At 41.6% G+C, this 13,317-nt stretch overlaps 1 protein-coding gene across 1 annotated transcript in view; it reads right to left on the minus strand.

Moving 5' to 3' along the window:
* VRK1 (VRK serine/threonine kinase 1) overlaps positions 1-13,317 on the minus strand; it is an 82,636-nt gene that overhangs the window by 2,091 nt on the left and 67,228 nt on the right. Inside the window, exon 12 of the mRNA XM_077463771.1 lies at positions 470-557. Within this exon, the coding sequence (XP_077319897.1) occupies positions 470-557 (88 nt within the window). The remainder of the gene's footprint in view (positions 1-469; positions 558-13,317) is intronic.

Raw genomic sequence — 13,317 nt, forward strand, 5'->3', positions numbered from 1 at the left:
AGAATACAGGTTGTCTGTCTTTTTCTTTATAGTGCACAAAATAAAAACCGCAGAGGTGATAAAATACCACCAAAAGAAAGCTCTGTGTGTGTGTGGGGATTTTGTCGGGGTACAGTGTTGCATGATCGCGCAATTGTCAGTTAAAGTAACGTAGTGCCACATCACAAAAGATGGCCTGTCAGGAAGGAGGTTAAATCTTCCTGGAGGTCTAGCGGTTAACAGTGTGGTATTTGGGGATTTAAGTAAATATCCATGCTTTGCTTGGGCACAGCAGAGGTTCACTTTAATCCCTTTAAACTAAACACATACATATACATTACTATGCTGGCTACCCAAAGAATGTATATGTATACATAGAACAAATCTATATGAAACTATCCCACCACATCGAGTATTAGAAGTATGACGGCTATGGAAATAACCAACATTGTCTGAAACTTATCCTTTCTTGCATTGCTATAGAAATTACCTCTGGGCTGTTTCTTCTTAACCACTACCGGTAAACTCTCCTCCTCTTCTTCCTCCTCCTCCTCTTCAGAAGCCTTAGCCAACTTTCTCTGCAAAAACAGGGAAAGGCTCATCTAGCAAAGTGCACAAAGCTGCTATAAACAGAACTGAAGTCTTATTATACTATGGCATTCACATCAAACATTGGGGTTGAAGGCTCAAAAGGCAGAAAACAGACAACACCCTATAGGAAAAAGGAGTCTAACTGACCCCTTTTAACATGAGCTAAGCATCATTTTAGGATCCCTGCTGCATTATATTTTTTAAAAGTAATGAGAAAACAAATTTATAACAAAAAACTTGCCGTGCCTACCAGGCCAGACACAGGAGCTGATTAAAGAGGATGTTTATACTCCATATAGAATACTTTTCTTGGAGGAGCAGAGGAAGTCATTCACCTTCAGGTTATATTGCCATTTAAAAAGGAGGATTGGACACTGGCAGCAAAACTGAAGGCCAGTGCAGGATAACCCCCTTCTTATACTGGAATGCCTTTGGTTTGTAGAAAATCAATACTGAAAACACGAGACCCCCTACAATAGTCTAAAAGAGTGAAGAGACAAAGGTTTCTGAAATATAATGAAATCGGCTGAAACTGGACCTTAAATGGTGCCGAGAGCCAAAACCCTCTACACACTTGGTGTACAGACCACTTTCCTGGGACTGAATGCAGTAGACTGAAGACATCTGTCTGCCAATTGTCCAAGCCTGTAAAGTACATGGCTGAAAAGGCTGAAATGTGAAGTTCTGCCCAGGGAAGGATCTTCTGTACATCTGTTGCAGTAGTAAAACTTCTGGTTCCTACATGATGGTTGATGTATACCACCACTGTTGCCCATCTGAATCCAAACTGGATGCCCCTCCATCCTCCACCAATGCTAAAGGGGCTAGCCAAATCACTAAGCTCCAAGATATTTATCGGAGGATGGAGTGTCCTCTAGTGAATAATTCCTTGCATCAAGTAAGGTGCCCAAGACTCCCATCCATCCCCCTTTTCCCCTTAGAAAGTTTCCTTGATGAAGGAAGGCAATGACAGATAATCGAATTAGTGTTTTAGAACAATGAACAGGTTGGAAGTGAAATCCCTGGCGTTTTTTTTTTTTTTTTTGCAAAAGAGATGGGAGTTGACACAGTGATGAAGATCTGCCAACCTATGAGGAGACATGAGAAGTTCTTAAAGTAGGGAGGTGGAGTTCAGGGAATTTCAGTGAAAGACTGATGTAACCTTAGTCCACGAAGGTCACATAGTTACATAGTTCGTCAGGTTGGAAAAAAACATGTCCATCAAGGTCATCAGACATCGCTCCACTCTGGAAAATAAGGCTGGGGGGAGGTGCACTTTCATGCATACGGCGACTTGTCCGAAGATTTGGAATACAGATCTGAATGAATTGGGAGCCAAGCTTTGGGCAGTCCCAATGGCGAAGCCAAAAGAGTGGAGAAACAAAAAGGGAAAATGTCTTAAGTGTCATAGAGGAAGATTGCTTTTCAGTCAGCTCCTTGGGCTTCTTCCTTGATGAAAACATCTAGCGGCGGTAAGAAAAGGCGTTGTACCTTGAAGGGCTTTGCAGATCAAACACTTTACCAGTGCATTCTGCAGTCCAGCACTTTAGCCAAAGTGCCTTACACATATGCACCACTAGGAGACTCATGCAAGATACAGGTCACTAGGATTCCAACAGGACATCACAGCTGAAATTTTATTTTATTTCAGTTACTTATATAGCGACATCAATTTACGCAGTGCTTTACATATACATTGTACATTCACATCAGTCCCTACCCTTAAGGAGCTTACAATCTAAGGTCCCCAACTCACATTCATACATACAAGGGACAATTTAGACAGGATCCAATTAACCTACTAGCATGTCTTTGGAGTGTGGGAGGAAACAAGAGTACCCAGAAGAAACCCACACAGGCACAGGGAGAACAAGCAAACTCCAAGCAGGTAGCGTCATGGTTGGGATTCGAACCAGCGACCCTTCTTACTGCTAGGCGAAAGTGCTATCCATTACACCGCTGTGCCACCAATAAATTTAACACCACAGCTATGTGCTCCATGTATTCCACAAGCAAAGTGTTTTTTCATAAGGGATTTCACCCAATGAAGAATGGTCTGGCAAAGTACAATCACAGCCAGAATAGCGTACCAAGGCAGGACCCACAAGAGAAAAGCGCCTCCAACCACTTATCAGTAGGGTCCTTAAATGCAGGTGTATCCAATACTAGAATAGTTGTTGCCTAGTTAAGGCAAGACAGCTGGACCCACATAAGGGATGGCCCACTTTTCAATAAAATCCATAACAAACAGATGTAGAAAGATAGCAAGGCGCTTGGGGGAAGTGAATAGCCTATCAGGATGCTTTTAATCTCTGTATAAAGACAGTTGTAAAAGTCTTAGGTGCCTGAATGATCCAAAGCTGGAGGAAACACTGGTAGAATAGGCAGATCCTCTAGTTTCAAAGTGGTGTGCACTGCATTAAAAAGAACTGAAATGAATTTCTTCAACTTGGGAGTAATAGCAGTAGTCTGCAACTCCTCTGGGGTAAGCTCATCCAACAAGGATTTAAGCAATGCTTTTTGCAGCTGTTTTAGAAGCCGCCAAGGTTGCAGGTAAAGCAAACAGAATCTGCAGGAGCATGCTTATGCCCTCTGCAACCAGTTATCAAATAAATTAGGTCTAAAAATCATACATTACAGTAGTAAAAAAAACTTCACTCAAGAGGGCAGAGGACCCAGCCACACAAGAGGACTTCTAAGACAGGATAGACTGACAGCAGAAGACATGATACCAGGTCGCAGGCATCAGGAGCACAGGTAGGTATGCCTAAAGCAGTTCTCGGCCCCTTAGCTGGGGTTACCCAATACAGCAGGACGGCTCCCTCCTTTTCTCCTGTGTTTGGCATCAGATATAATGGGACTGCAAACAGATGCACAACGTGCAATCTGAGGGTAAGGAGCAAGACCTCAAGTACTCACAAACCCTAACAACCAGTAGCAGGTCAAGGACCAGAAGGTTGAGTGGCCAGGTGTGACCAAAGTCACTGTTGGGGTGCAAGAGACTAAATAACCTGAGGCCTTTTGCAACAGAACCCCAATGGGAACCCAGTGCCTGAAGGTCACTTCCAGGTCAACCCTGCAATGTCCAGTGAGATCAGCTGAAGAAAAAAAAAAAAAAAAAAAAAAACACAACACACCACAAAACAAGGTATGCTGGTAGTAAGGAGGGGTCATCCTGGGCTGGCCCACCAACTTTGTTTGCCAGCGTCCAATCCTTTAGTAGGCAGAACTATAACCCCAAAGGTTAAAAACGTCCTGGGTCCTTTAAAGTGTCACTAAATAAACATCATAAAAATCTATCAATAAATTGTGTATTACATACTGTTCATACTCTGTCACTATTCGATTTGTTTTCTGTATTCTACAAAAATCCTGGTTGATCCTGCTCTCCCCCTTCTGTTCATGTCCCAAATTCAGCTAGGAATTTTGCAGCTGTGGTGGCAAATCTGCACATGCTCACTTTTCAGTGAGTTTCTATGCTGAGCATTTCTTTACCATCACATCTGAGCAGCCCATGTGACTATAGAGTGTGGGCAGATAGTGTTAAAAGACAGCCCACTCCCTCCCTCCTCCATGTCCACTAATCAGCTAAATACAATAGGGGTGGGATATTACATGTAGATTAATGGAGGCTTCATCTGTGTGAGGGAATCCCTTTGGGCGGGGGGCTTGTGGAACCCAGCTTACCTTTGAGAGCTCTTGAAACCCATTTTCCAGCTCCCCAGGCCCCTATTATGTGTAAGTTACCCTGTGTCTATTAGGGTCACAGGGTGACCCAAGAAGCCCAGTCTGGTTTGCCCTAACCAGACTCCTACAACAACCACACTGGACGCAGCATTTTATTTTACCCCCGTTATCCTGGGTCTTATATGTGTGGTTTGAAGTGAAAGAATGAAGGAATATCCCTCAAGAAATATATGAAGATAAATACCACCTTTAATCTCAGACCATTGCTAGTTAGTTTGAAGTGGGGTCTGTGTGTTTAAGTGCCTGTGTCCCATTGTTCTATTGTTTGTCTGCCTTGGGAGCAAAGTATTATGGGATGCATAGGTGTATGTGGATTGGCTTACATGTTATTGAAACCACTGTCAGTTATTAGATGCTAGAGGGGAGGGGGATTTCTCCAACAGCCCCTCCTAAAGACAGTCTACTGTTGGAAAGTTGAATATACCCGTGTGTCATGTTACTGAAGGAGGTAAAGTTTACTCCGCCCCGTGTCATTATGCAAAGAAGGGGTCTTGTCCCCTGAGTGTATATCTATTTGTGCCTGTGTTTGAATGAACACGTTCGTTACCACTTTACACTGATGTCTCGACAAGTGACTGGGTCAGCTAAGGGATCTTGGATCGTGCTGGTATTGGACAAGGTAAGCTTATATGGCAGACACTCTCTTAAGTATGGGGTCCGGTCACAACCTCCCTCTTATTCTAAGACACAGGCTGGAGGGGCGTGACACACCATGTTATTTCCACAAAATAAAAATTGCATTTAAAATATATAATTGTATGCCAATTTAAAACAGTTTATTGATAATTGTTATTTTTTTTAACACTGTATTCCAAAGGCAGTTTTTTTTTTTGAACATGTGACAAGCAACAGACCAAGAGCTCCTCCTGATTATGTTTCTATGCATGCAGACTAGGAAAGAGTTGGGTTATGTGACAGCATGATATCGATTAGGAAAAGGGTACTTCGTTTTTTTTTTTTTTTTTTTTATAATTACAGTGCCATCATCCACATACAGAAATAGAAGGGACAATGTGAATTACACAGTGTGTGTTTAGTATAAATTTAGTGAAGAAAGAAATCTGGTCATTCCACATACTAAGATGTGGCCTTCATAACTAAATATACAGTATATTTCTGACTAAATCCCAAAATACTATAACTGATATCTACCCTCTAGTATGCTTGCTCATAACCCTAGCCCATGTACAAAAGCAAGGTTTCTTTCCAACAAATCTCTAGACAATAAGTAGGAAAAAAATCCTAAATGCTTTCTCAAACCCATCTCTTTGAAATTGCCTATCCACCAAGTTCTTTACCCCATTCATCTTCTATTATGTCCATTGTTTTCACATCATTTTGCCTGAAAGCTCATTAAGGCAGGACCCTTTTCCTATTCTGCGTCACATTTCTGTACAGGTTTTGTTTGGTGTTCCTAACCTTCACCACATTATTTGGAAGTACACAGAAGCATAATAGGCATTACATAAAGAAAAACAAAAAAAATATATATTTTTTAAAATTTTTAGTGAGAGCTCTAGTGTACATTAATTGCAGGCGCAATCAATAATTAGCATGCACATAATTCAGAGTTCATACCTCCCAGGTATATTTACAGGTCTGCTCTTCCTTGACAATGCTCTTGTCGGACAATTATATGAAATTACAATTGTACTTCCCTACGGTCTGGAGCTTTGATGCTAAGAATGCAGCTGTATGGCTACAATGCTGATGGGGATAAAAGGTGAGGGGGTGGATAGTGCAATCCATTTCTCATTGAAGGAGCACCGCTTTCAGATTACCATCTAAACCCTGCTGGGCTGAACAGATTGGTTTGATAATTACATACAATAACGGCAATGGGCAGGTAACCCTCAGCTGGCACAGAACAGCTCCCCCGTGGGAACTCCCATATGCAAACTGCATTGATGGAGTGCATTAGGTACATCTTCTCTGCCGCTGCAAAGGCCTGATTATCGCCAGCTAGGACTTCAAGGTTAGCATGTCAGCAGATTTGTGATGCATTAGGCAGGAATACACACAGACACTTTTCATTCGGACCAGAAATACAGACAGCAGATCTCATTACCGGACTGCTTATGCTGCCGTTATGCACAGGCAGAATGGAAACCTGGAAATTATAATGTTTTAAGGCTTTTTCAACAAGAAATTTTATAGAATGCCTAAAATGAAAGGTTCCTTTCTGCGTTATTCATTACATTTTCAAGACAATCATAAGCTAACTGATAGCAGTAAAAGTAAGAAATTGTAAAAGCTCATGCAAATCTACTCAAAAAGCAATGACTAAATGTCAATAAAAAAAAAATAAAAAAAAAGTTTTAGCCATGTGATAAAAAGTTCATATAAAATATAGTATATGCATTTGTAACTGCTATAGTACAATGAGGGATGGTGGGGCATGTACTACGCATAAAATATCACAAGAAATAGCCAGGAAAACGCAATAAGGTGAACGACTGGATTACTGCCCAGCAGCAAGAGTATGAAAAGCAGACGACGTCCAATGACGAAACGCGTAGGGCGTGGCCTAAGACGTGCATACGCTCTCTCACAAGGCGGCGCGGTGAATGTGTCTCATAGCGTTCGTTTTATTCTGATTATTTTGAGTAGCCACTTTTGGATTTTAATAAAGTCAATAAGTTGTAACAATATTACACTATGGATATTTGATTTTCTATATAATGCGATGGAACGAGGAGTAACTGAATAATAACCGGACCAGCTTTACATAGTGACACAGGGGCTCACACTGTGCAGGGTTAGGGGAGCTGGTGAGTGCGGCAATTTGTCTTATGCACGAAAAACGAACCGGTCGTAATTCAGGATACATCAAACACTGAGCACCAGTCACTTTAATCTATTCTGAACTTTTTTAAGACTTTGTTTTTGATTCAAATGGACATTATCATGTGTGGGAAAAAATAGAAGACCCATATCCACATTTTTTGCATAAGAGCACAAGCACTTTATGTTGCACAGAGTTGTGTATTTCATCTTTTTTTTTATAGATTTTTCATTATAGATGTTTACTTGCACTAGCACTTTTAATTTGCAATTCGCATATGGTATTCATTATTATTGTGGTGGATTCAGAATTATAGTAGATATATATATTTTGCTGTTTCAGGAGAGCGCCATAGCTATCACCACAGTGTTCACATTTCTTCCAACCTACTAGGCTGGTAATATTTGGTAGTGGCAGCCCCCCTATTCTCAATTACTTTCTTCCATAGCGCAACCTTATCCTCCCTTTTTTTTATTTTCATAATCGATTAGTTGGCTGCTTCAAATAATCAGATAAAAAAAAAAAAAAAAAAAAAAAAAAAAGGTTTGGTGTATAATTTCGTTAATATGTAAAGTTTATAAAAAAAAAAAGTAAATTTAATCTTGAATATCTATACGCAGTGGTAAATAGAACCAACTATACCAGGGGTGTCAAACGTATGGTTGCCCTCAAAGGGTCAGTTGTAGCTGTAGTGTCGTATCGCAAAAAATGGCCTGGTTGGAAAGGGGGTAAATCCTTTCGGGGCTGAAATGGTTAAGATGTTACTAAACCCAGGACCCAGCATTCACTATATCTAGTCCTACAGTGGATCCCTGGCAGAACTTAAAAAAATAAAATTCTATTTTACTAGAACAGTAGCAAAAAAAAACTGAGGCATGCTGGTAGTAGTAGTAGGAGTTATACCATTGGCTGGCCTACAGTTTGTGATTTCCAGTGTACAATCCTCCTGTAGGCAGCAATACCTGAATGTTTAGGACTCTGTGTCCTTTAAAGCGGAGCTCCACCCGAATTCCTACTCCTATGCCTATGTGATGATCTGGTTCCCTAATCGCTGGATATCCCCCTTACCTTGCTGCTGTCTTGTTCTCTTTTTTTCTTATTTTAAATCTCCTTCTCCTGGAGAATCCGGAAAGGGGCGGTGCTGCTGCGGATATGGGCGGGGCTTCAATGGCAGGTCAGCTCTTTTTGTCGGCCGCACGGGCTCCTGGGATCGTTTTTTCAATTTCCCAGGAGTCTGTGCGGCGCCCAGGAGATCCGAGATTATACAGGCGGTGCATGCTGGAACATTAGTAGCACAGTGTCCCGGAAGACAATGCCTGTGGGCTTCACATGCCCACAGGCAAAAATGGAAAACGTCAGGAGACGTTTTTATAAATGCTTTCTAAGACAGAAAAACGGCAGCAAGACACTTTTGGAAAAAATAAAAGTAAGTGACATAATTAGAAAACATAATTATTGCAATTAGAACGAAAAAACAAAAAAAAAAAAAAATGACGGTGGAACCCTGCTTTAAAGTGTCACTAAAGGCAAACTTTTTTTTTATTATTTGGTATAGAGTGGAGAGGGATTAGAACCCCGGTCAGTTTCTATTGCCATTTGTGCCCCTGTTAGGGAGAAGAACGCTTTCTATTTACCATCAAAAGTAAAAGAAAATCCCAAATTTTGGGATGACATCAGAACAGTAATAGAGGGTAAATCTTCTAAATGGGGACACTGGGTTCTGGTGACAACCCAGGATATTCCCTCACTTTTTGAAGATTTTCACTCACTTCCTGTTTTAGCTATGGAACAGAAAGTGAAGAGAAATCTCCCCAATGGGACACAGATAGCAAAAAAAAAAAAAGTTTTTTTCTTTAGTGACCCTTTAAAGTGGTAGTAAACTGCCAGCAATTTTTTTTTCTAACCTGCAAGGCAATGTCATAATGTGCTAGTATGCATGCGCGCAAGATAGGCGGTTTACTGCACAGGACTCATGTACAGTAAATCTTCTAAACTGTGCTAGTTTAGGAGATAATTACAGTGTCTATAGGCTTACCTATAGGTAAAATTCACGTATGGGACTTCACTCCCACTTTAAGAGACTTTTTTTTTTTTTTTTTTTTTTGCACGGAATACTGCTTTAGTTTCGCCTTATAGGGAAAAGCTAATATAAAAATTTTCGATCATTAGCTTCCATTAGTATATACGCTGCATATGCTTTGTAAAATTCACAGAGTAAATAACCATTTTTACATTTCTTTGGAGTGGTCACAGCTTATGGTCATCTTTGTGAATAAGTGGCTACTGTGGCTGGTGGGAGGGATTTCCAACAACGGGGGAGCAATGGAGCCAGCATGTGATGTCACAGGTCTGTGAATTTAGACCCAATGTGCAGCCACTCATTGACACAGGTGAGCCCAGAGCTTAGAGTTCTCGAGACCGCTCTGAGAACAAAAAAAAAAAAAAGTATGTGTATGAGCAAGAGGAGGCAATGTTTTTACATTTGGGTTTTATTAGCCTTTCCTTCTACTTTAATAATGGTTGCTGCCCTAAGTTATGATTAAAAAAAAAAAAAAAAAAAAAAAAAAAAAAAAACTCGACACACAGGAAAAGGGATGCAAAAGGTTACAAAGGATGCAAAGTTGCAAAATAGGATGCTGTTAACATTACCAAAAATCCTCCAATTATGGATCCTTTTTTATTTTATTTTTATTAAAAAAAAAGGGGCATATTCCTTCTCCAGATACCATCCATAAAAAAAAAAAAAAATTATATATATATATATATATATATATATATATATATATATATATATATATATATATATATATTATGCCAGGTTTAGGTCTCATGTACACTGCTGCTGGTAAACAGACATTCAGAGGCAGTTGGCTATCAGCTGCCCCTGAACTCATCCAATGTCATCTTATGTGTACATGTACACAGTTTCATTTAACATAGTTTTTAGGCAGTCAAGTTTAGAGGCCTTTTTTGGAAAGCAAAAAAATTAGTTCAGAGGAATTTCAATGGCTAACGCATCTAAACGAGGTAATTCGCATTTAGCCACGTTTTGTTTACAGGCTTTTTGTTTTTTTCATTTTTGGCCATTTTGAAAAAAATAGTTTTTTCCCCAAATGCTTCTAAACGAAGCATGTAAACGTGGCAAAACGGACGTTACTATCTGTCAAGTTAAATCGTTCAGGAAAGTTTGTAAAAATGTCCTGTGTACCTTAAGCCTTATGCCCTGTACACGCTGTCGGATCTGATGGAAAAGGTCAGATCGGATTATATAAAAAAAATCCGATCAGACTTTGTCCGATCGTTTGTAGAGAATTCCGATTGGACAAAGTGCCACGCATGCTCAGATCAAATTACGAGACCAAAGCTATTGGCCAGTAGCCTCAATGTAGTCCCGTCGTAACGAAGATCATCATCACGCTCTGAACGGTCGGACAAAGTTGTCGGAAAATCCGATCAGGTGTATGCAACACCAGTTTCGGAAAAAAATCAGACAGATTTTTTCCAATGGATTTTATGGTTAGAATGTCCGACCGTGTGTACGGGGTGCTTAGAGTAGGATTAATCAGGCAATTTAAATGAAAAAATAAATAAATAAATGTCTTTATAAACTAGTGTAAAATGGGTACGCATTGGTGTGTAATCAGTCAGAAAGTTAGACTAACTTACAAAAAAAAAACTCAAAAAGTAAGGTTTTCTGAAGTTTGCGATCAGTTTAGATACAAACAAGGATTTGCAGAGTTGTTTAAAAGGTAAAAGACCAAGTTAGACTTACCGGTAACTTGTTTTCCAGAAGTCTTTCAGGACAGCACCTGAGAGATAGCGACTCCACCCTCCTCGTTAGGAAACACCTTCTTCCTCCAGACTTTAAAGGGAGGCGCCTCCCTACCACACATCAGTTGTAGAAGAGAACCTCCGGCCCCGGCTGGAACACATAAACACATACGTTAGTCACAGCGTAGCATAATATAATACCATAGGGCGGGATGCTTGCTGTCCTGAAAGACTTCTGGAAAACAAGTTACCGGTAAGTCTAACTTGGTCTTTCCCAAGGCGTCTTTCAGGACAGCACCTGAGAGGATAACAGAGACTTACCCCTTAGGGCGGGACAACAGCTTGCAGGACCTTTCTGCCAAACGCCTGATCGCTGGCAGAAGTGAGATCCAGTCTATAATGTTTCACAAATGTGTGAAAACTCGACCACGTCGCCGCCTTGCAGATCTGCTCAGGGGTGGCACCAGCTCTCTCTGCCCACGTAGACGCCAGAGCTCTGGTTGAGTGTGCACAAATTCCTGCTGGAGGAGATAACCCTGCCTGGGAATATGCCTCTGAAATAGCTAATTTCAGCCATCTAGCTAAAGTAACTTTAGAAGCCTGAAAACCCTTTTTTCTTCCTGAGAAGAGTACAAACAGTGAATCTGAACGCCTGAAGGACTCCGTCCTTTCTAAATAACTCAGCAGAGTCCTTCTGACGTCCAAAGTATGGAAAGAAGTCTCCTTATTTCCTTTGGGGGTTAACACAAAACGTTGGCAGTACTATGTCCTGTATACGGTTCTGAACTGAAGCTACCTTCGGTAAGAATTTTGCATCTGTTCTAAGAATAACTCTATCAGAAAAAATGGAAAGATATGGTTCTTTAATTGACAGAGCATTTAGCTCACTGATCCTGCGTGCAGAGACAATGGCAATCAGAAACACGGTTCTTAATGTGAGAAACCTAAGGGAAGCCTCCACAAGAGGCTCAAAAGGCCCTTTTGTTAGAGACTGTAGGACTACCGACAAATCCCATCTAGGAAAAACCTTAACAGGAGCTGGCCTAGATCTTTTAAGAGCTCTAAAGAACCTGATCACCAGCGGATCTGAGGCCACAGATTTTTCTAAGAACACTGTCAGGGCTGCTACCTGCACCTTCAGGGTACTAACTGCCAGTCCCTTGTCTGCACCATCTTGTAAAAACTCCAAGATGGAGACAAGGCTCCCTGGCACCTGGGCGGCTGACAAACACCAAGTTTTATAACGCTTCCAGACCTTAGAATAAATGGCCCTCGTAACCCTTTTCCTACTTGCTAAAAGGGTCGAGATCAAACGGTTGGAAAACCCCTTGCTCCTAAGGAGCTGCCTTTCAGAAACCAGGCCGTGAGAGCCAGGCTGACCACTCCTGGATGGTTCACTGGGCCCTGCAACAACAGATCGTGTCTGAGGGGCAGACGCCAACAAGGCTTGATTGCCAGGCCTAGAACTGTCGAAAACCAAGCCCTTTTTGGCCAAAAGGGCGTGATTAGAATAACTGGTACCTTCTCCCTCTGAATTTTCCTTAAAATTAACGGGATTAACTGAAATGGGGGGAAAGCATAGCAAAGACGAAATTCCCATGGATAAGCTAGCGCATCTGTGCCCAGCGAGCCATCGCGACTGTCCAGGGAAAAGAACTGGGGAACCTGGGCGTTCACCCTTGAGGCGAACAGGTCTACTTCTGGTAAACCCCATTTTCCGGCAATCATTGTGAATACCTCCGGGTTTAGAGACCATTCTGCTTCCCGAATAGCGTTTCTGCTTAGGAAGTCCGCTACCCTGTTTAGATCCCCTTTTAGGTGGACTGCTGATAGGGATAACAAATGTTTTTCCGCCCACCGAAGAATCTCCATGGCCAGTACCTGAAGCGACCTGCTTCTTGTACCCCCCTGTCTGTTTAAATAAGCCACTGCCGTGGCATTGTCTGTTAGGACCTGGACGTGATGGGACTGAAGCTCCTGAACAAACAACTCCAGAGCTAAGGCAATCGCCTTGAGCTCCCTCCAGTTTGAGGACCTTATTGTCTCCTCTTTGGCCCAGGACCCGAGTGAACCGTGTTCCTAGATGGGCTCCCCACCCCCAGGAACTGGCGTCGGTTGTTAGTCTTTTTCCGACTGGAAAAGCCCAGACTAACCCTTCCGATAAGACATCCTGTCTTTTCCACCACCATAGGGACCTTTTTACCTGGGTTGACACTCTTACCTCTGCCTCTAGGGATGCCACTGTGTGATCCCAAGATTTTAGAAGGAAAGCCTGCAGACACCTGAAATGCATTCTTGCCCACTGGACTGCTGGCATTGCTGAAGTCAGAACCCCCAAAGCTGACATAACCTGTCTTACTGTCAGATTTTGGCTGGTCTGTAATAAAGACACTGCACCGGAAATCCTGTCCTTTTTGTCTAAAGGAAGGAAGATTTTTTGCTCC

This window comes from Lithobates pipiens, unplaced genomic scaffold (assembly GCF_037356315.1).
Source record: "Lithobates pipiens isolate NorthernLeopardFrog02 unplaced genomic scaffold, aLitPip1_a1.2 Scaffold_30, whole genome shotgun sequence".
Lineage (NCBI taxonomy): Eukaryota > Metazoa > Chordata > Amphibia > Anura > Ranidae > Lithobates > Lithobates pipiens.